General features: G+C 38.3%; 1 protein-coding gene across 16 annotated transcripts in view; it reads left to right on the top strand.

Moving 5' to 3' along the window:
• lrmp (lymphoid-restricted membrane protein) overlaps positions 1-25,000 on the top strand; it is a 135,786-nt gene that overhangs the window by 80,531 nt on the left and 30,255 nt on the right. For 12 of the 16 annotated variants that reach the window (XM_061914062.1, XM_061914063.1, XM_061914067.1 and 9 more), the window contains 7 exons: positions 7,137-7,183; positions 10,963-11,051; positions 12,358-12,491; positions 13,229-13,307; positions 13,373-13,427; positions 17,501-17,528; positions 20,346-20,522. In XM_061914062.1, the coding sequence (XP_061770046.1) occupies positions 7,137-7,183; positions 10,963-11,051; positions 12,358-12,491; positions 13,229-13,307; positions 13,373-13,427; positions 17,501-17,528; positions 20,346-20,522 (609 nt within the window). The remainder of the gene's footprint in view (positions 1-7,136; positions 7,184-10,962; positions 11,052-12,357; positions 12,492-13,228; positions 13,308-13,372; positions 13,428-17,500; positions 17,529-20,345; positions 20,523-25,000) is intronic. The other 4 variants (XM_061914072.1, XM_061914068.1, XM_061914074.1 and 1 more) reach the window with 2 other exon arrangements.

Genomic DNA, 25,000 nt, shown 5'->3' with positions numbered 1-25,000 from the left:
CACATGATGTGTCTATATTAGCTTTTTTAGCCTACTATCAAAATGACTATTTGTTGACAGAAATATGACAACACATGATGCAAGTGTCTATATTAGCCTACTATCAAAATGACTATAAGTTTTAGATAAGTGTTATAATGAAGACAACACATGATGTAAGTGTCTATATTAGCTATTTTAGCCTACTATCAAAATTACTATTTGTCGCAGGCTGAGGCAAATATTTGTTGACAGAAATATGACACATGATGCAAGTGTCTATATTAGCCTACTATCAAAATGACTTTATAAGTCTTATATAAGTGTTATAATGAAGACAACACATGATGTAAGTGTCTATATTAGCCTACTATCAAAATGACTTTAAAATACTGATATAAGTGTTATAATGAAGACAACACATGATAAAAGTGTCTATATTAGCCTACTATCAAAATGACTTTAAAATACTTATATAAGTGTTATAATGAAGGCAACACATGATGTGTCTATATTAGCCTATTGTCAAAATGACTGTAAAAGTCTTATACAAGTGTTGTATTGAAGACAACACGTGTCTATATTAGCTCCTTTAGCCTACTATCGAAATGACTATTTGTCACAGGCTGAGGCAAATATTTGTTGACAGAAATATGAAGACAACACATGATGCAAGTGTCGATATTAGCCTTCTATCAAAACGAATTTATAAGTATTATATAAGTGTTATAATGAAGACAACGCATGATGTCTATATCAGCCTACTATCAAAATGACTTTAAAATACTTATAAAAGTCTTATAATGAAGGCAACACATGATGTCTATATTAGTTATATTAGCTTACTATCAGAATGTCTTTAAAAGTCTTATATATGAGTTCTAATGAAAACAACACATGATGCAAGTGTCTATATTAGCCTACTATCAAAACGAATTTATAAGTCTTATATAAGTGTAATAATGAAGACAACACATGATGTAAGTGTCTACATTAGCCTACTATCAAAATGACTTTAAAATACTTATATAAGAGTTATAATGAAGACAACACATGATGTAAGTGTCTATATTAGCCTACTATCAAAATGACTATTTGTCGCAGGCCGAGGCAAATATTTGTTGACAGAAATGTAATACCGCATTTCCTTAAATTGCCGCCGGGGCGCTAATTAAAATTTCTTCTCACTCCTGCGCTTGCCAAAGGCAAGCGGTAAAAGTAAGCATGCGCTAATTATTTTAAAACCTCTTCTCACTCCCACACTTACCAAAGGCATGCAGTAAAAATTTGAGTGTGATGTCAGCTTGGACCTTAAATCCTACTAAATAGCTCTTAATCTTCTTCCCTTTATGCGATTTCAAATTACCGGTATTCAAATCAGCCTCCTCCATTTTGAAAATGGGGAAGTGTCACTCGTGACGTCGAGTTTGAACAGGCGGTAATTCAAGGCAGGCGCATACTATGTGCCCTGTGGCAATCCAAGGAAATATGGTATTTATAAAGGGTCAATTATAAATTAAATACAGAGGACATAAGCATAGGACATTAAATGAGCTCAAATATAGCTACAAACATAATGATGCAATATGTACATCCAGCTAGCCTAAATAGCATGTTAGCATGGATTAGCTTGCAGTCATGCACTGACCAAACATGCCTGATTAGCACTCTACACAAGTCAATAACATCAACAAAGTTCACCTATGTGCATTCACGCACAGCATAAAACGTTTGGTGGACAAAATGAGACAGAGTGGCATGTAAACACGTCCAAAGACTAGCATTTACAATTAGTGAAATGCAGTAATTTAAAAATACTTTATTTTCAAGACAAAAAAAAGGTTCAAAGGAAAAAATTATCTTCAATGGAAAAGTTGATTTTCAAGGAATCAAATGGTTTTCAAGACAAAAAATTATTTTTAAGGTAAAAGTTGATTTTCAAGGAAAAAATACTTTAAAGGTCAAAGTTGTTTTTCAAGGAAAAATTATTTTCAAAGTTGAATTTCAGGACAAAAAAATAATTTTCAAGGTGAAAGTTGATTTCCATCCGTCCATCCATTTCCTACCGCTTATTCCCTTTGGGGTCGCGAGGGGCGCTGGTGCCTATCTATCTCAGCTACAATCAGGCGGAAGGCGAAGTACACCCTGGACAAGTCACCTTCGCATCGCAGAAAGTTGATTTTCAAGGAAAAAACTGATTTTCAAGAAAAAAGTAGATTTTCAAGAGGGAACAAATATTTTCAAGGTCATAGTTGATTTTCAAGGAAAAAGTTAATTTTCAAGACAAATTATTTTAAAAGTAAAATTTCATTTTCGAGGAAAAAATGTTTTCAAGGTTAAAGTTGATTTTCAAGACAAAAAATTATTTTTAAGGTAAAAGTTGATTTTTATAGGAAAAAATATTTTCAAGGTAAAAGTTGATTTTCAAGGAAAAATTCTTTTCAAAGTTGAATTTCAGGACAAAAAAATAATTTTCAAGGTGAAAGTTGATTTCCATCCATTTTCTACCACGTATTCCTTTTGGTGTCGCGGGGGTCGCTGTTGCCTATCTCAGCTACAATCGGGTGGAAGGCGTCGTACACCCTGGACAAGTCGCTACCTCATCGCAGAAAGTTGATTTTCAAGGAAAAAGTTGATTTTCAAGGGAAAAAAATATTTTCAAGGTCATAGTTGATTTTCAAGGAAAAAGTTAATTTTCAAAACAAATTATTTTCAAAGTAGAATTTCATTTTCGAAGAACAAATGTTTTCAAGGTAAAAGTTGATTTTTTAAGACAAAAAATTATTTTTAAGGTAAAAGTTGATTTTCAAGGAAAAAATATTTTCAAGGTCAAAGTTGATTTTCCAAGAAAAAAAATTTCAAAGTTGAATTTCAGGACGAAAAAATAATTTTCAGGGTGAAAGTTGATTTCCATCCATCTATCCATTTTCTACCGCTTATTCCCTTTGGGGTCGCGGGGGGCGCTGGTGCCTATCTCAGCTACAATCGTGTGGAAGGCGGCGTACACCCTGGACAAGTCGCGACCCCATCGCAGAAAGTTGATTTTCAAAGAAAAAGTTGATTTTCGAGGGGAAAAAATTATTTTCAAGGTCACAGTTGATTTTCAATGAAAAAGTTAATTTTCAAGACAAATTATTTTCAAAGTAAAATTTCATTTTTGAGGAAAAAATGTTTTCAAGGTAAAAGTTGATATTTTTTAAGACAAAAAATTATTTTTAAGGTAAAAGTTGATTTTCAAGGAAAAAATCTTTTAAAAGTTGAATTTCAGGACAAAAAAATAATTTTCAAGTTGAAAGTTGATTTCCATCCATCCATCCATTTGCTACCGTGTATTCCCTTTGGGGTCGCTGGTGCTTATCTCAGCTACAATCGTGTGGAAGGCATCGTACACCCTGGACAAGTCGCCACCTCATCGCAGAAAGTTGATTTTCAAGGAAAAAAAATATTTTCAAGATCATCGTTAATTTTCAAGGAAAAAGTTAATTTTCAAGACAAAAAGTAAAATTTATTTTTCGAGGAAAAAATGTTTTCAAGGTAAAAGTTGATTTTTCAAGACAAAAAATTGTTTTTAAGGTAAAAGTTGACTTTCAAGGAAAAAATATTTTCAAGGTCAAAGTTGATTTTCAAAGAAAAATTATTTTCAAAGTTGAGTTTCAGGACAAAAAAATAATTTTCAAGGTGAAAGTTGATTTCCATCCATCCATCCATCCATTTTCTACTGCGTATTCCCTTTGGGGTCGCGGGGGGCGCTGGTGCCTATCTCAGCTACAATCGGGCGGAAGGCGGCGTACACCCTAGACAAGTCGCCAACTCATCGCAGAAAGTTGATTTTCAAGGAAAAAAACGATTTTCAAGAAAAAAGTTGATTTTCATGGGGAAAAATTATTTTCAAGGTCACAGTTGATTTTCAAGGAAAAAGTAAATTTTCAAGACAAATTATTTTCAAAGTAAAATTTCATTTTTGAGGAAAAAATGTTTTCAAGGTAAAAGTTGACTTTCAAGACAAAAAATTATTTTTAAGGTAAAAGTTGATTTTCAAGGAAAAAATATTTTCAAGGTCAAAGTTGATTTTCAAAGAAAAATTATTTTCAAAGTTGAGTTTCAGGACAAAAAAATAATTTTCAAGGTGAAAGTTGATTTCCATCCATCCATCCATTTTTCTACCGCTTATTCCCTTTGGGGTCTTGGGGGGCGCTGGTGCCTATCTCAGCTACAATCGGGTGGAAGGCGGCGTACACCCTGGACAAGTCGCCAACTCATCGCAGAAAGTTGATTTTCAAGGAAAAAACTGATTTTCAAGGAAAAAGTTGATTTTCAAGGAAAAAGTAAATTTTCAAGACAAATTATTTTCAAAGTAAAATTTCATTTTTGAGGAAAAAATGTTTTCAAGGTAAAAGTTGATTTTCAAGAAAAAAAAATTATCTTTAAGGTGAAAGATGATTTTCAAGGAAAAAATATTTTGAAGGTCAAAGTTGATTTTCAAAGAAAAATGATTTTCAAAGTTGAGTTTCAGGACAAAAAAGTAATTTTCAAGGTGAAAGTTGATTTCCATCCATCCAGCCATTTTCTACTGCTTATTCCCTTTGGGGTCGCGGGGGGCGCTGGTGCCTATCTCAGCTACAATCGTGCGGAAGGCGGCGTACGCCCTGGACAAGTTGCCACCTCATCGCAGAAAGTTGATTTTTCTAGGAAAAAACAGATTTTAAAGGAAAAAGTTGATTTTCAAGGGAAAAAATTATTTTCAAGGTCATAGTTGATTTTCAAGGAAAAAGTTAATTTTCAAGACAAATTATTTTCAAAGTAAAATTTCATTTTTGAGGAAAAAATGTTTTCAAGGTAAAAGTTGACTTTCAAGACAAAAAATTATTTTTAAGGTAAAAGTTGATTTTCAAGGAAAAAATATTTTCAAGGTCAAAGTTGATTTTCAAAGAAAAATTATTTTCAAAGTTGAGTTTCAGGACAAAAAAATAATTTTCAAGGTGAAAGTTGATTTCCATCCATCCATCCATTTTCTACCGCTTATTCCCTTTGGGGTCTTGGGGGGCGCTGGTGCCTATCTCAGCCACAATCGGGTGGAAGGCGGCGTACACCCTGGACAAGTCGCCAACTCATCGCAGAAAGTTGATTTTCAAGGAAAAAACTGATTTTCAAGGAAAAAGTAAATTTTCAAGACAAATTATTTTCAAAGTAAAATTTCATTTTCGAGGAAAAAATGTTTTCAAGGTAAAAGTTGATTTTCAAGAAAAATAAATTATCTTTAAGGTGAAAGATGATTTTCAAGGAAAAAATATTTTGAAGGTCAAAGTTGATTTTCAAAGAAAAATGATTTTCAAAGTTGAGTTTCAGGACAAAAAAGTAATTTTCAAGGTGAAAGTTGATTTCCATCCATCCAGCCATTTTCTACTGCTTATTCCCTTTGGGGACGCGGGGGGCGCTGGTGCCTATCTCAGCTACAATCGTGCGGAAGGTGGCGTACGCCCTGGACAAGTTGCCACCTCATCGCAGAAAGTTGATTTTTCTAGGAAAAAACTGATTTTAAAGGAAAAAGTTGATTTTCAAGGGAAAAAATTATTTTCAAGGTCATAGTTGATTTTCAAGGAAAAAGTTAATTTTCAAGACAAATTATTTTCAAAGTAAAATTTCATTTTTGAGGAAAAATGTTTTCAAGGTAAAAGTTGATTTTCAAGACAAAAAATTATTTCTAAGGTAAAAGTTGATTTTCAAGGAAAAAATATTTTCAAGGTCAAAGTTGATTTTCAAGGGGGGAAAAATTTTCAGGGTGAAAGTTGATTTTCAAAGGGAAAAAAAATGTTCAGGGTGAAAGTTGATTTCCATCCATCCATCCATTTTCTACTGCTTATTCCCTTCGGGGCTGCGGGGGGCGCTGGTGCCTATCTCAGCTACAATCGTGCGGAAGGCGGCGTACACCCTGGACAAGTTCCAACCTCATCGCAGAAAGTTGATTTTTCTAGGAAAAGAAAGATTTTCAAGGAAAAAGTTGATTTTCAAGTGAAAAAATTATTTTGAAGGTCATAGTTGATTTTCAAGTAAAAAGTTCATTTTCAAGACAAATTATTTTCAAAGTAAAATTTCATTTTCGAGGATAACATTTTTTCAAGGTAAAAGTTGATTTTCAAGGAAAAAATATTTTCAAGGTCAAAGTTGATTTTCAAGGGGGAAAAAAAATGTTCAGGGTGAAAGTTGATTTCCATCCATCCATCCATTATCTACCGCTTATTCCCTTTGGGTTCGCGGGGGGCGCTGGTGCTTATCCCAGCTACAATCGTGCGGAAGGCGTCATACACCCTGGACAAGTCGCCACATCATCGCAGAAAGTTGATTTTCCGGGAAAAAAATTATTTTCAAGGAAAAAGTTAATTTTCAAGACAAATTATTTTCAAAGTAAAATGTCATTTTCGAGGAAAAAATGTTTTCAAAGTAAAAGTTGATTTTCAAGACAAAAAATTATGTATTATATAGTATATATTTTTGTTGTATATAAAAATGATTATACTAATTGACTCATTTAGAGTTAATTATTGTTAAACACTAGCATAGCAATGTGCGCTTGGACTGCACATTGCGAAGCTTTTGATTTTTTAAATTATTTTTTTTCCATTAATATATATTTGACACAATCGACTACTTTAATTGCATGTCAAAGCACATGATGAATATAAATGTGATCGTTGACCTCCGCCCCCTGCATGATGTCATCATTCATTAAGTTAGTCTCTAATTGGTGCTGCCTCAATGTCCACTTAAGTAAACAATAACATGGACGACAGCTCATTGTTTGCCAGATGGTATTGTTAGTGCATCCAGCCCCCTTACTGTGTGTGTATGTGTGTATGTGTGTCTGTGTGTGTGTGTGTGTGTGTGTGTCTGTCTGTGTGGTTACACAACATCCTATTGCTGCTCTCACCTTGCTCCATGGTGAGAATGTTGACACACACACACGCAGGCAGTAAGTCCTCCTCCTCCTCCACCATCACCACTGTGCCAGTGTTTGCCAGTTGTCTTGGCACACACACACACAGTTTATGAAATTTCAGCTTATGTAAGAATGTTCCTCCGCACACTGTGGAGCTCAGATGGTGTTGCACTGCCGCAGGACAGGTGTGCTTACCTGTGCTTTTAATCTGATGCTTTTTCAGAGCCTGACCCCGGACCACTTGACCCCCACGGCAGCAGCGGAGGACACGTGAGTGACTTTCCTTCAAGGGTCCACCGATACAGGTTTTTGCAGGGGTGATACTGATTATTAATAGTCAAGGCCCGATATGTTTTTTTCAGGGTTGATACTGATTATTAGTAGACAAGGATCGATATACTTTTTCAGGGTTGATACCGATTATTAGTAGTCAAGGACCAACATTTTTCTTTCAGTGTTGGTACTGATTATTAGTAGTCAAAGAGCAATATGTTTTTCTTCAAGGTTGATACTGATTATTAGCAGTCAAGGACCGATATGTTTTTTTCAGGGTTGATATTGATTATTAGTAGTCAAGGACCAATGTTTTTCTTTCAGGGTTGATACAGACGATTAGTAGTCAAGGAGCGATATTTTTCTTTCAGGGTTGATACTGACTATTGGTAGTCAGGGGCCGATATGTTTTTTCCAGGGTTGATGCCGATTATTAGCAGTCAAGGACCGATATGTTTTTTTCAGGGTTGATACCAATTATTAGTAGTCAAGGACCAACATTTTTCTTTCAGGGTTGATACTGATTATTAGTAGTCAAGGGTCGATATACTTTTTCAGGGTTGATACCGATTATTAGTAGTAAAGGACCAAAATTTTTCTTTCAGGGTTGATACTGATTATTAGTAGTCAAAGGCCGATATGTTTTTTTCAGGCTATATACAGATTATTAGTAGTCAAGGACCGATATGTTTTTTTCAGGGTTGATACTGATTATTAGTAGACAAGGACCAATATGTTTTTTTCAGGGTTGATACTGATTATTAGTAGACAAGGATCGATATACTTTTTCAGGGTTGATACCGATTATTAGTAGTCAAGGACCAAAATTTTTCTTTCAGTGTTGATACTGATTATTAGTAGTCAAAGAGCAATATGTTTTTCTTCAAGGTTGATACTGATTATTAGCAGACAAGGACTGATATGTTTTTTTCAGGGTTGATATTGATTATTAGTAGTGAAGGACCAATGTTTTTCTTTCAGGGTTGATACAGACAATTAGTAGTCAAGGAGCGATATTTTTCTTTCAGGGTTGATACTGACTATTGGTAGTCAGGGGCCGAAATGTTTTTTTCAGGGTTGATGCCGATTATTAGCAGTCAAGGACCGATATGTTTTTTTCAGGGTTGATACTGATTTTTAGTAGTCAAGGATCGATCTACTTTTTCAGGGTTGATACCGATTATTAGTAGTCAAGGACCAAAATTTTTCTTTCAGGGTTGATACTGATTATTAGTAGTCAAGGGCCGATGTGTTTTTTTCAGGTTTGATAGTGATTATTAGCAGTCAAGGACCGATATGTTTTTTTCAGGGTAGATATTGATTATTAGTAGTCAAGGACCAATGTTTTTCTTTCAGGGTTGGTACAGACGATTAGTAGTCAAGGAGCGATATTTTTCTTTCAGGGTTGATACTGACTATTGGTAGTCAGGGGCCGATATGTTTTTTCCAGGGTTGATGCCGATTATTAGCAGTCAAGGACCGATATGTTTTTTTCAGGGTTGATACTGATTATTAGTAGTCAAGGGTCGATATACTTTTTCAGGGTTGATACCGATTATTAGTAGTTAAGGACCAAAATTTTTCTTTCAGTGTTGGTGCTGATTTTTAGTAGTCGAAGAGCAATATATTTTTCTTCAAGGTTGATACTGATTATTAGCAGTCAAGGACCGATATGTTTTTTTCAGGGTTGATATTGATTATTAGTAGTCAAGGACCAATGTTTTTCTTTCAGGGTTGATAACGAATATTAGTAGTCAAGGACTGATGTTTTTTTTAGGATTGATGTCGATTATTAGTAGTCAAGGACCGATATGTTTTTTTCAGGGTTGATACTGACTATTAATAGTCAAGGACCGGTATTTTTCTTTCAGGGTTGATACAGATAAGTGGTCAAGAATTTAATGTTTTAAATAACTTTTTTCGTTGTGTTGTATTTTTCTTCCATCCATCCATTTTCTACCGCTTATTCTTAGTATTTATCTATTATATTTTTGTTTTACCTTAAATTACCTTTTTTTATCTTTGCTTATACTTTTTCCTTCAAATCACTTTTTTTTTATTTTTCATTTTTTATTTTTCCTGTGTATTTGGGATCTGCATAAGTCCCGAAAAAGTCCCACGCGTCCGTCATAGTAGTCAATAAACTCCTGTTGTGGGACATTCATCCCCCATGTCTAATATATTAAAGTAGTGTAAAGTTGTAACTTATATCTGTCTGTAGACTCGCTATGGAAGCGCTAAGCACTGTCCAAGTGGAGGCACGTAAATAAGACCGCCCACAAAACGATGCATCCTGAAGAAGAGACAGCGGTTTGAAGATGGTCTATAAAACTTTTTTGAGCAAAGAACCACCATGCCGTGTTTACACTACAAGGAAGTTATTTACGTGGAGAAAAAAATCCAAACATGACTCCTTTAAAGGCCTACTGAAAGTCACTACTACCGACCACACAGTCTGATAGTTTATATATCAATGATGAAATATTTACATTGCAACGCATGCCAATACGGCCTTTTTAGTTTACTAAATTGCAATTTTACATTTTCTGCAAAGTATCCTGTTGAAAACGTCGCGGTATGATGACGCGTGACGTCACGGATTGTAGCGGACATTTTGTTCCAGCCCCGATCCCAGCTATAAGTCGTCTGCTTCAATCGCATAGTTACACATTATCCTGGACATCTGTGTTGCTGAATCTTTTGCATTTTGTTCAATTGATAATGGAGACGTCAAAGAAGAAAGATGTAGGTGGGAAGCGGTGTATTGCGGCCGCCTTGAGCAACACAAACACAGCCGGTGTTTCCTTGTTTACATTCCCGAAAGATGACAGTGAAGCTTTACTATGGAACAGAGCGGTCAAGCGAACCTGGTTCCCTACCACGTCAACCGGCAGGTTTCGGTGAGAAATGGTGGTAATAAGTCGTCTCTTACCGTAGACATGGGTGGAGTGCTTGCGTCGTTCCTCGTGCACCTGTCAAAGAGGCAGCTGCGCACTCTCTTGCCGCCCCCGAACGTGGGATGCTTCCACCGTGGAGGATGTTGAAAAAAAAATCTCAGCCCAGCCTCAACGGCTGCTTTCGCTTTGCCTCGCCGAGAAACGTGGCTTCCCTGAGAGACCCTGGCGGTCGCCACACCCCTCCGACTTTCACTAAAACACGAGTAACACAATAAGCAGATAAGGGATTTTCCAGAATTATCCTAGTAAATGTGTCTAATATCTGAATCGCTCTGCCGTCTAGTTTTTTTTATTTTATTTTTTTTTTCCCCTTGTCCTTTACTCTCACTTTCCTCATCCACAAATCTTTCATCCTCGCTCAAATTAATGGGAAAATGGTCGCTATCTCAGTCCGAATCGCTCTCGCTGCTGGTGGCCATGATTGTAAACAATGTTCAGATGTGAGGAGCTCCACAACCCGTGACGTCACGCGCACATCGTCTGCTACTTCCGGTACGGGCAAGACTTTTTTATTAGCGACCAAAAGTTACTAACTTTTCTCTACTAAATCCTTTCAGCAAAAATATGGCAATATCGCGAAATGATCAAGTATGACACATAGAATGGACCTGCTATCTCCGTTTGAATAAGAAAATCTCATTTCAGTAGGCCTTTAATGCGCCTCGGAGTCAGGTCCGCCCTATGGGCCCAAAAATACGCTCCATCAGAACGCCAGCAGCAATCGGCTCGGCGGCTAATCGGTGGGTCGCTACTCCGCCAGCATCCTGAGCCGACCGTGCTCACGTCTGCATCTCGTCACATCAACACTTTTCTTTTCAGCGCACGCCTGCTTCCTGTGGTTGTCGAGGAGGAAGAGAGCGTGCAGGAGAGCAGCACGGCGGCTCCAACAGAAGCAGCGAGTGTGGCGGGTAGGATGCAAATGGCTCACAAGAGACATTTCTTTGCAGCTTTTCACATTTGCATGCAACTCTCAACAAACACACACACGTGCACACGCTCTCACACATTCACACTCATACGCTCACGCACTCACTCACACACACACACACACTCACACACGCTCTCACACTCACACACCTACACTTACACTCACACTCATACTTGCTCACACACACATGCGCTCTTTCACACACACTTACACACACGCGCAATCACACGCTCACACACACGCACTCACACACGCGTGCACACGCTCTCACATTCACACTCATACGCACACACACACGCACACTCATACGCACTCACACACACATACTTTTACACACACACACGCTCTCTCACTCACACACTCACACGCTCTCACACACATACTCTCTCACACACACACTCACAAACACGCTCTTTTACACACACACTCGCACACACACGCTCTCACACCCACACCTGCTCTCTCTCACACACACGCACACGCTCTTACACACACACACACACACACACACACAACACACACACTCACACGCTCTCACACTCACACCTACACACGCACTCATACTTGCTCACACACACATGCGCTCTTTCACACACACACACGCGCTCTTACACCTACACACGCACTCACACACACAAGCGTGCACACGCTCTCTCACATTCACACTCATACGCACACACACACTCTCACATATTCACACTCATACGCACTCACACACACATACTCTTACACACACACACACACACACGCTCTCTCACTCACACATCCACACCTGCACACAAACTCACACACTTATAAGCACACTCATACACACACTCTCACACACATGCTCACACACATACTCTCTCACACACACACTCACAAACACACTCTTTTACACACACACACACACTCTCGCATACACACGCTTTCACACTCACACTTGCTCTCTCACACACGCACACGCTCTTACACTCTCAAACTCGCTCACACACACACACACACACACTCACACCCACACCTGCTCTCTCACACACACGTACACGCTCTTACACTCTAACTCGCGCGCGCACACACACACTCTTTCACACACACGTACACACACTCACACACCCACACTTACACACACACACACACGCTCTGACACACACGCTCTTACACTCTCAAACTCGCACACACACGCTCTAACACTCTCTCACACACACAAACACACACATTTGCTCTTACGCCCTTACGCACTCACTCACTCACTCACACACACACACACACACACACACACACACACTCACGCACACTTGTCTCTCCAGGGACCGAGCAGCCCACGGCACTAACTGCAGCGGGCCGTCAGCAGTCGAGCGTGACCCAGAGCAGCCAGTCAGAGAGCAGCATGACCTCTGACCCCGGCCAAGTGGACTGCAACGGGAAGACTAAGAATGAGCTGGTAAGACCTGCAGTTGTTCTTGGTTGTGTTGACAAAGAAAGGTCTTTGGTAATAGTTGGCATCCCTTCTAATGACTTTTTTTTTCATAAAATAATGTTCATTTTATTCTATTTTGTTATTCTTCAAAATACTTTTATTATAATTTTTTCCTTCAAATTTCTTTCTGGGTTTTTTTTTTTCTTCAAATTACTTTATTTTTGTTCTAAATTTTTTCTTCAAATTACGTTTTTTTACTGTTTTTTTCCTTCAAAGTAATGTTTTTATTTTTATTTTTTCTTCAAGTGACTGACTGTTTTTTCCTTTTAGAATTATTTTTTATTATATTTTTTTCACCTTAATTTACCTTTTTTTGATTATACTTTTTCCTTCAAATCACTTATTTTTTCCCCTTCAAATTTCCCCTTCAAACTGACTTTTAATTTATTCTTACAATTATTTTCCATTTAAATTATTTACTTTATTACATTTTCTTTTCATTCTAATTACTTTTTTTTTTAAACTATAGTGGATGCAGTACATTTCCAAATGCCTTTGTATGATCTGTACTGGTGGTAGTGATGGATGCAGCGGGTGGATGTCTTCATCCAACAGGACTTAGCAGCTTCAACAGAGAAAGCTCATTTTGCTTCCCATTGACAATCACTCTCATCATGCAACACTCCAGTGGGACAAACAAAGAGCACAATGGCGGACGCTGCATCAACCAGCGAATGTTAATGTTTAACTCCTGCCTGCAGGAGCAGTCACATGACTCTGTGGACGCCCCGAAGGTGGAGGAGAGCAAAGTGGAGGTTCCTGCAGCCCCCGAGAGAGAAGGTAGGAGTCCGAGTTAACACCACAAGTATATACATGATGGCAAGTCATTCTTCTTCTTTGTCCAGCTGAGTCGTCAACTATCTGTGACCAAGGTGACGCCTGCAGAGAGGACAAGACCAGGTGAGACCACACTTCTGCACTTAGTCTGTTGTGAGAGGACAAGAACAGGCGAGGCCACACTTCTGCACTTATAGAGGACAAGAACAGGCGAGACCACACTTCTGCACTTAGTCTTTTGAGAGAGGACAAGAACAGGTGAGACCACACCTCTGCACTTAGTCTTTTGAGAGAGGACAAGAACAGGCGAGACCATACATCTGCACTTAGTCTTTTGAGAGAGGACAAGAACAGGTGAGACCACACTTCTGCACTTAGTCTTTTGAGAGAGGACAAGAACAGGCGAGACCATACTTCTGCACTTAGTATTTTGAGAGAGGACATGAACAGGCGAGACCATACTTCTGCACTTAGTCTTTTGAGAGAGGACAAGAACAGGCGAGGCCACACTTCTGCACTTATAGAGGACAAGAACAGGCGAGACCACACTTCTGCACTTAGTCTTTTGAGAGAGGACAAGAACAGGCGAGGCCACACTTCTGCACTTATAGAGGACAAGAACAGGCGAAACCACACTTCTGCACTTAGTCTTTTGAGAGAGGACAAGAACAGGCGAGGCCACACTTCTGCACTTAGTCTTTTGAGAGAGGACAAGAACATGTGAGACCACACCTCTGCACTTAGTCTTTTGAGAGAGGACAAGAACAGGCGAGGCCACACCTCTGCACTTAGTCTTTTGAGAGAGGACAAGAACAGGCGAGGCCACACCTCTGCACTTAGTCTTTTGAGAGAGGACAAGAACAGGCGAGACCATACTTCTGCACTTAGTATTTTGAGAGAGGACATGAACAGGCGAGACCATACTTCTGCACTTAGTCTTTTGAGAGAGGACAAGAACAGGCGAGGCCACACTTCTGCACTTAGTCTTTTGAGAGAGGACAAGAACAGGTGAGACCACACCTCTGCACTTAGTCTTTTGAGAGAGGACAAGAACAGGCGAGGCCACACTTCTGCACTTATAGAGGACAAGAACAGGCGAGACCACACTTCTGCACTTAGTCTTTTGAGAGAGGACAAGAACAGGCGAGGCCACACTTCTGCACTTAGTCTTTTGAGAGAGGACAAGGACATGTGAGACCACACCTCTGCACTTAGTCTTTTGAGAGAGGACAAGAACAGGCGAGGCCACACCTCTGCACTTAGTCTTTTGAGAGAGGACAAGAACAGGTGAGACCACACCTCTGCACTTAGTCTTTTGAGAGAGGACAAGAACAGGCGAGACCATACATCTGCACTTAGTCTTTTGAGAGAGGACAAGAACAGGTGAGACCACACTTCTGCACTTAGTCTTTTGAGAGAGGACAAGAACAGGCGAGACCATACTTCTGCACTTAGTATTTTGAGAGAGGACATGAACAGGCGAGACCATACTTCTGCACTTAGTCTTTTGAGAGAGGACAAGAACAGGCGAGGCCACACTTCTGCACTTATAGAGGACAAGAACAGGCGAGACCACACTTCTGCACTTAGTCTTTTGAGAGAGGACAAGAACAGGCGAGGCCACACTTCTGCACTTATAGAGGACAAGAACAGGCGAAACCACACTTCTGCACTTAGTCTTTTGAGAGAGGACAAGAACAGGCGAGGCCACACTTCTGCACTTAGTCTTTTGAGAGAGGACAAGAACATGTGAGACCACACCTCTGCACTTAGTCTTTTGAGAGAGGACAAGAACAGGCGAGGCCACACCTCTGCACTTAGTCTTTTGAGAGAGGACAAGAACAGGCGAGGCCACACCTCTGCACTTAGTCTTTTGAGAGAGGACAAGAACAGGCGAGACCATACTTCTGCACTTAGTATTTTGAGAGAGGACATGAACAGGCGAGACCATACTTCTGCACTTAGTCTTTTGAGAGAGGACAAGAACAGGCGAGGCCACACTTCTGCACTTAGTCTTTTGAGAGAGGACAAGAACAGGTGAGACCACACCTCTGCACTTAGTCTTTTGAGAGAGGACAAGAACAGGCGAGGCCACACTTCTGCACTTATAGAGGACAAGAACAGGCGAGACCACACTTCTGCACTTAGTCTTTTGAGAGAGGACAAGAACAGGCGAGGCCACACTTCTGCACTTAGTCTTTTGAGAGAGGACAAGAACATGTGAGACCACACCTCTGCACTTAGTCTTTTGAGAGAGGACAAGAACAGGCGAGGCCACACCTCTGCACTTAGTCTTTTGAGAGAGGACAAGAACAGGCGAGGCCACACTTCTGCACTTAGTCTTTTGAGAGAGGACAAGAACAGGTGAGACCACACCTCTGCACTTAGTCTTTTGAGAGAGGACAAGAACAGGCGAGGCCACACTTCTGCACTTAGTATTTTGAGAGAGGACAAGAACAGGCGAGACCATACTTCTGCACTTAGTATTTTGAGAGAGGACAAGAACAGGCGAGGCCACATTTCTGCACTTAGTATTTTGAGAGAGGACAAGAACAGGCGAGACCACACCTCTGCACTTAGTCTTTTGTGAGAGGACAAGAACAGGTGAGGCCACACTTCTGCACTTAGTCTTTATAGAGGACAAGAACAGGCGAGACCACACCTCTGCACTTAGTCTTTTGAGAGAGGACAAGAACAGGCGAGACTACACTTCTGCACTTAGTCTTTTGAGAGAGGACAAGAACAGGCGAGACTACACTTCTGCACTTAGTCTTTTGAGAGAGGACAAGAACAGGCGAGGCCACACTTCTGCACTTAGTCTTTTGAGAGAGGACAAGAACAGGCGAGGCCACACTTCTGCACTTAGTCTTTTGAGAGAGGACAAGAACAGGCGAGGCCACACTTCTGCACTTAGTCTTTTGAGTACACTTGTGAGTGGAAAAGTAAAAGTATGTCATAACTGTCTGTACAATCCCACTCGCTGTGGTTGCATTGTGGTCGTTTGAAGTACTATTCTTGAATTTAATGTTAATAATAATAATAATAGATTTTATTTGTAAAAGCAATTTAAATTGAACAAACTATCTCTAAGTGCTACAGTGCATTTAAAAACAAAAACAAAGCTAGAACAAATAGCTGCCCCTAACGAGTAAAATAAATGGTAAAATAAAAAACCAAAACAGCCTAATAGCTAGGACTAGCACACATAAATCTATCCAAAGGCTTCTATTGAAATTAAGGGTTTTTTTAAGTCTTTTTTAAAAGTATTCACAGTCTGTGGTGCCCTCGGGGGGTTAGGGAGAGCGTTCCACAGACTGGGAGCAGCGGAACAGAAAGCCCTGTCTCCCATGGTTGCATTAATTTACGATTAGTTTGTTAGTGTTTTTATAGAATGTGCTCCCGAGTAAATGTTGCTGATCAATTTTAATTAAATGTTTTAAATTTCAGGTATATTGATGAACTTTAAGTCTTAATAAAAAACATTTAAAAATATTATTAATGAAGTTATTTGTTGTAAGTTGATGTATATTAATTCAGTTTTCTTTCATGTTAGGATACGTTATGCAGAGGTGTACTTAGATCAGTCTCTTAGACAAATGATACTAATTATATTAGGACTCTGAGTCTTTGGGCACCACACGATTCGATTCTTGTGGCTAACGATTCGATTCAGAATCTAATCTCGATTTAGCACGATTCTCAATTCATAATCAATACTTTAACAATAGACGCCAGTTCTGTGATGAACGACATTCCTCCATGAAATAAACTGTGATCCATTTTTATATTCCTTCAAAGAAAACTGGTTGTGTTTAATAATATTCAAATATGATTTGTAGTTGGACAGGATAGATTTACAAAAAAAAAATTTTTTTTTTTAGTTAATTAAATCATTACAAATAACAATCACGAACAATTCGAAAACCTTTTTTATTTTTTAACATAGTATCCTTGGAGACGGGTAGGTATTGAAATGTAGGAAGAAAATCTGTGGACTTTGGACATTGAGTTGCCAAGCGACAGCCTCAAAACGTTAAGGTTTCAGATAATAGTCATAGAAGCGACCAAAATTTTTAGAAAATAAAATGAATTTCATGGCAAACATTGATGTGCGCTGCCAAGAAAACCATGTCTGTGGTCATGTCGTGTGATCATATCATGTGGTCGTCATGTGATCGTCTTCTCTTTCTCTGCAGCCTCTCTGCCAGTGATAAAGAGATTGAGGTGTGTATCATCACTAATTGATACTTGATCAGCGTCACTAATTGATACCTTTTCATCATTGTCATCACTAATTGATACTTATTTTATCATTGTCACTAATAGATACTTTTTATCGTCGTCACTAATTGATACTATTTTACCATTGTCATCTCTGACACTTTTTTACCTTTGTCACTAATTGATACTTTTTATCGTCATCACCAATTGATTCTTTTCTATCATCGTCGTCACTAATTAATACCTTATCGACATCACTAGTTAATACTTTGTATTATCGTTATCACTAATTGATACTTTTTTATCATTGTCAATAATTGATACTTTTTATCGTCGTCACTAATTGATACTTTTTATCGTTACTAATTGATACTTTTTATCGTTACTAATTGATACTTTTATCGTCATCACTAATTGATACTTTTTTATCATCGTCATCACTAATTGATACTTTTATCGTCATCACTAATTGATACTTTTATCGTCATCACTAATTGATACTTTTATCGTCATCACTAATTGATACTTTTATTGTCATCACTAATTGATACTTTTATCGTCATCACTAATTGATACTTTTATCGTCATCACTAATTGATACTTTTTATCATCGTCATCACTAATTGATACGTTTTTATCAGTCATCGCTAATTGATACTTTTTTATCACTGTCACTAATTGATACTTTTGCATCATAGTCATCACTAATTGATACTTATTTTACCGTCATTGATACTTTTTTATCATAGTCATTACTAATTGATAGTTTTTTATCATTGTCACTAATCGATACTTTTTTATCATTGTTACTAAAACGACACTTTTTTATCATCGTCATCACTAATTGATACTTTTATCGTCATCACTAATTGATACTTTTATCGTCATCACTAATTGATACTTTTATCGTCATCACTAATTGATACTTTTATCGTCATCACTAATTGATACATTTTTATCATCGTCATCGCTAATTGATACTTTTTTATCACTGTCACTAATTGATACGTTTTATTATCGTCATCACTAATTGATACTTTTGCATCATAGTCATCACTAATTGATACTTTTGCATCATAGTCATCACTAATTGATACTTTTGCATCATAGTCATCACTAATTGATACTTATTTTATCATCGTCATTACTAATTGATAGTTTTTTATCATTGTCACTAATCGATGCTTTTTTATCATTGTCACTAATTGACACTTTTTATCGTCATCATTAATTGATACTTTTTTATCGTTGTCACTAATTGATACTTTTTATCGTTGTCGCTGATATTTTTATCGCCATCACTAATTGATACTTTTTTATCATTGTCACTAATTGATACTTTTTTATCATTGTCACTAATTGATACTTTTTTATCATTGTCACTAATTGATACTTTTTTATCATTGTCACTAATTGATACTTTTTATCGTCGTCACTAATTGATACTTTTTTATCAGCGTCATTAATTGATACTTTTTTATCATAGTCATCACTAATTGATACTTTTTATCATAGTCATCACTAATTGATACTTTTTATCATCGTCATCACTAATTGAAACTTTTTATCATCGTCATCGCTGATACGTTTTTATCATAGTCATCGCTAATTGATACTTTTTTATCACTGTCACTAATTGATACGTTTCATTATCGTCATCACTAATTGATACTTTTCATTATCGTCATCACTAATTGATACTTTTGCATCATAGTCATCACTAATTGATACTTTTTATCGTCGTCACTAATTGATACTTTTTTATCAGCGTCATTAATTGATACTTTTTTATCATAGTCATCACTAATTGATACTTTTTATCATCGTCATCACTAATTGATACTTTTTATCATCGTCATCACTAATTGAAACTTTTTATCATCGTCATCGCTGATACGTTTTTATCATAGTCATCGCTAATTGATACTTTTTTATCACTGTCACTAATTGATACGTTTCATTATCGTCATCACTAATTGATACTTTTCATTATCGTCATCACTAATTGATACTTTTGCATCATAGTCATCACTAATTGATACTTATTTTATCATAGTCATTACTAATTGATAGTTTTTTATCATTGTCACTGACACTTTTTATCGTCATCATTAATTGATACTTTTTTATCGTTGTCGCTAATTGATACTTTTTATCGTCGTCGCTAATTGATACTTTTTTATCATTGTCACTAATTGATACTTTTTTATCATTGTCACTAATTGATACTTTTTTATCATTGTCACTAATTGATACTTTTTATCATCGTCACTAATTGATACTTTTTTTAACAGCGTCATTAATTGATACTTTTTTATCATAGTCATCACTAATTGATACTTTTTATCATCGTCATCGCTGATACGTTTTTATCATAGTCATCGCTAATTGATACTTTTTTATCACTGTCACTAATTGATACTTTTTATTATCGTCATCACTAATTGATACTTTTGCATCATAGTCATCACTAATTGATTCTTATTTTATCGACATTGATACTTTTTTATCATTGTCACTAAAACGACACTTTTTATTGTCATCACTAATTGATACTTTTTATCATTGTCACTAATTGACAGTTTTATCATCCTTATCACTCATTCATACTTATTTTATCATTGTCACTAATTGATACTTTTTTATCATCGTCATCACTAATTGATTCTTTTTGTCATCGTCATCACTAATTGATACTTTTTATCATCGTCAGTGTTTGATACTTTCTTATCATTGTCAACACTAATTGATATTTGTTGCTTTTTTTAATCATCACTAATTGATCATTGATACTTGTTATATCTAATTGATATTTGAAAGAAGGCAGGCCAACCCACCCTGTGTGCCGTGTTCCAGACGGAGTTCCAGCGCCTGGCCCTAGGGTTCAAGTGTGACATGTTCACCTTGGACAAGAGGCTGCGTCTGGAGGAGAGGTCACGTGACCTGGCTGAGGAGAACGTGCGCAGGGAGGTCTCCAGCTGCCAGGGTCTGCTGCAGGTGAGTAGATCCGACATCAGCATCCATCCAGTCATCCACTTCCTACCGCTTATTCCCTTTGGGGCCGCGGGGGGCGCTGGTATCCATCCATTCATCAGCAAAACTGAGGGGGTTTTATTACTTGGGTGGTGGTATGTAAATATATCGGGGTGTCCAAACTTTTTCCACTGAGACCTGCACACTGAAAAATGAAAACATGCGGGAGCCAGTTTGATATTTTTCACTTTCAAAATCAATATTATTTATAGATTACTTTTACCCTTAAGACTTCAGTTTGGTCTCTGTGACCATTCATAAAAATGATTGAAAAAACATATATATATGTATTAGGGGTGTAACGGTACGAGTATTTATATTGAACCGTTCCGGTACGGGGGTTCCGGTTCGGTGCGGAGGAATACCGTAACAAGTTCCACACGAACATATGAAGTAGCCGCCTATGCTAAAGTCTTAACAAGCTGCTCCGCTCGATTCTGCCTCTGTCTCTGTCTGTACACAGCATCCTGCATTGTCCCCCCCACACAACCATCTAATTGGTTACAACCATAGCGGTAACAAGTCAATCGGTAACGAGTGAGCAGCGGAGTCTACCCAAATTATACTAAACACTTCCAAGTCAACTACTTTCTAAACATCACTATGAGCCGGTTGACCTTCTAGAAACAAACTGCAGCTCAGCTCACTCGCAGTCCTGGTTTGAGGTGAAGGCTAGTTAGCTTTTAGCGTAACGTTAGCTCATTTTGCGGTGTGTGTTTGTGGGTGTTACGGACAGTGTTGATTGAGGTGTGTTGAAGCAGCAAAAAAGGACATTATATTAAATGAAGAGTTTCTGTCTCTGATGGTGTATATAATAATGTAAGTGCATCATAAAGCCTACATGAACTCCATGGTGTTCAGGGATGAATAGTCTCTCCTATTGCGATTGTACTATTTTTTTCAGCGATAGTTACATTAATCATTAGTAATTTAGCAGCCTAGTTTTGAATGGCAGGGTCCCTGCTATCACATGTTGACAAATATAACATTTACATAATACAAATCAACTACAGGCTTCCCCAATGCTTTAATAAGTTAAGCATGATGAGTTGACTTGAAACTGTTTAATGTTGCACTTTTTATATGTAGAAGAAAAGTTGTGTCATTTGAGGCAGTTTAATGTGGATTAACAGGAGCAGAATTATTATAGTGTTCCCAATGTTAAAATGATCAAGCCATTGTTTACAAATTTGGTAAATAAATAACCAAAAAATGTATATTTTGTTGTTTTCTTACTGTACCGAAAATGAACTGAACCGTGACCTCTAAACCAAGGTACGTACCGAATCAAAATTTGTGTGTACGGTTACACCCCTAATATGTATGTATGAATGTGTGTGCGTGTGTGTATATCCATATATATACACACACATATATGTATGTATGTATGTATGAGTGTGTGTGTATATATATATATGTATGTATATATATATATATATATATATGTGTATGTATATATATATGTGTATGTATATATATGTGTATGTATGTATGTATATATATATATATGTATGTATATGATATTCCAAGATGGCGGCGCCCGGACGGGCTGCAACATTGCGGAGCTCCTGCTAAAGATGGAATATTTGGCAGAAATACCGGACAATTCTACAAACTTTATGGCTGGCTCACATCGTGGTCACTCCGTGATCACGTACGACCGCCAGACACTTCTGGATATGGACACATCGGGCCGTTTTGGACTGATAGACGCGTGCGTGCTAAACATGCTAACTAGCATGGGAATACGTCGGCGGCTACATCCAGCGGCCTGTGAAGCAGGGGAGTCTAGTAGCAGCGGGGGCCGTCTACGGAGCAGACGCCAGCGGTGTGATCGGAAACGCGGATGTCGAGCGGGGCTAAAAACAAAGCAGAAGGCTAATCACCACAGAACACCACTTCCCTCCATCCCGAAGACGGATTTAAATGGAAAATGCGAGACTACTGGTCTGGGTAAGGAGTCAGTTAAATTAGAACAAGTTTTTTCTGCTGTGAGTGTTTCAGAGTTGAACATGTGTTTTACTGAGGTGGCTAACTATGATGCGTGCAGTTTATCAAAGCAACAAACAAACAATCGGAAAATCCCCGTTACTGAGGTGGCTAACCATGATGCGTGCAGTTTATCAAAGCAACAATCAAACAATCGGAAAATTCCTGTCGTATCAATTCCTAGATATGGTCGTAATTATACTGAATGCACTGGGCATAATAAACACAACATTATCAATATTGCTACTACGGATAATTTGATCAAAAATTCCCTGAAACAGCCCACTACCTATAATATAGGTTTTTTAAACATAAGATCATTGTCTCCCAAAACGTTGTTAGTTAATGATATTATCAGAGACAACAATCTTAACGTCATCGGTCTCAGTGAAACCTGGCTTAAACCAAACGACGTTTTTGCGCTAAATGAGGCATGTCCTCCTAACTTTACACATGCGCATATTGCCCGTCCGCTTAAAAGGGGTGGGGGGGTCGCACTAATATACAACGAAAACTTTAACCTTAGTCCTAACATAAATAATAAATATAAATCGTTTGAGGTGCTTACTGTGAGGTCTGTCACACCGCTGCCTCTACACCTGGCTGTTATCTACCGCCCCCCAGGGCCCTATTCGGACTTTATCAATGAATTCTCAGAGTTCGTTGCTGATCTAGTGACACACGCCGATAATATAATCATAATGGGGGACTTTAATATGCATATGAATACCCCATCGGACCCACCGTGCGTAGCGCTCCAGACTTTAATTGATAGCTGTGGTCTCACACAAATAATAAATGAACCCACGCATCGCAACGGTAATATGATAGGCCTAGTGCTTGTCAGGGGTATCACCATTTCCAAAGTTACGATACTCCCGTATAGTAAAGTATTGTCCGATCATTACCTTATAAAATTCGAGGTTCAGACGCATGTTCGTCAAACTAATAATAATAATAACTGCTATAGCAGCCGCAACATTAATGCTGCCACAACGACAACTCTTGCTGACCTACTGCCCTCGGTAATGGCACCATTTCCAAAGTATGTGGGCTCTATTGATAACCTCACTAACAACTTTAACGACGCCCTGCGCGAAACCATTGATAAGATAGCACCGCTAAAGTTAAAAAAGGCTCCAAAAAAGCGCACCCCGTGGTTTACAGAAGAAACTAGAGCTCAGAAATTATTATGTAGAAAGCTGGAACGCAAATGGCGCACGACTAAACTTGAGGTGCACCATCAAGCATGGAGTGATGGTTTAATAACTTATAAACGCATGCTTACCTTAGCTAAAGCTAAATATTACTCAAATCTCATCCACCGTAATAAAAACGATCCTAAATTTTTGTTTAGTACGGTAGCATCGCTAACCCAACAAGGGACCCCTTCCAGTAGCTCAACCCACTCAGCTAATGACTTTATGCAATTCTTTAGTAAGAAAATTGAAGTCATTAGAAAGGAGATTAAAGACAATGCGTCCCAGCTACAACGGGGTTCTATTAACACTGATACGATGGTCTACACGGCGGATACTGCCCTCCAAAATAGTTTCTCTCGTTTTGAGGAAATAACATTAGAGGAATTGTTACAACGTGTAAATGGAATAAAACAGACAACATGTTTACTTGACCCTCTTCCTGGGAAACTGATCAAGGAGCTCTTTGTATTATTAGGTCCATCAGTGCTAAATATTATAAACTTATCACTCTCCTTGGGCACTGTTCCCCTAGCATTCAAAAAAGCGGTTATTCATCCTCTTCTTAAAAGACCTAACCTCGATCCTGACCTCATGGTAAACTACCGACCGGTGTCTCACCTTCCCTTTATTTCAAAAATCCTCGAAAAAATTGTTGCGGAGCAGTTAAATGAACACTTAGCGTCTAACAATCTATGTGAAACCTTTCAATCCGGTTTCAGGGCAAATCACTCAACGGAGACAGCCCTCGCAAAAATGACTAATGATCTATTGCTAACGATGGATTCTGATGCGTCATCTATGTTGCTGCTCCTCGATCTTAGCGCTGCTTTTGATACCGTCGATCATAATATTTTATTAGAACGTATCAAAACACGAATTGGTATGTCAGACTTAGCCCTGTCTTGGTTTAACTCTTATCTTACTGATAGGATGCAGTGTGTCTCCCATAACAATGTGACCTCGGACTACGTTAAGGTAACGTGTGGAGTTCCCCAGGGTTCGGTCCTTGGCCCTGCACTCTTCAGCATCTACATGCTGCCGCTAGGTGACATCATACGCAAATACGGTATTAGCTTTCACTGTTATGCTGATGACACCCAACTCTACATGCCCCTAAAGCTGACCAACACGCCGGACTGTAGTCAGTTGGAGGCGTGTCTTAATGAAATTAAACAATGGATGTCCGCTAACTTTTTGCAACTCAACGCCAAAAAAACGGAAATGCTGATTATCGGTCCTGCTAGACACCGA

Source organism: Nerophis ophidion, linkage group LG10 (genome assembly GCF_033978795.1).
Source record: "Nerophis ophidion isolate RoL-2023_Sa linkage group LG10, RoL_Noph_v1.0, whole genome shotgun sequence".
In the NCBI taxonomy this organism is placed as follows: domain Eukaryota; kingdom Metazoa; phylum Chordata; class Actinopteri; order Syngnathiformes; family Syngnathidae; genus Nerophis; species Nerophis ophidion.
The sequence above is the reverse complement of the archived record's forward strand: the minus strand, read 5'-3'. Positions and strand labels throughout refer to the sequence as shown.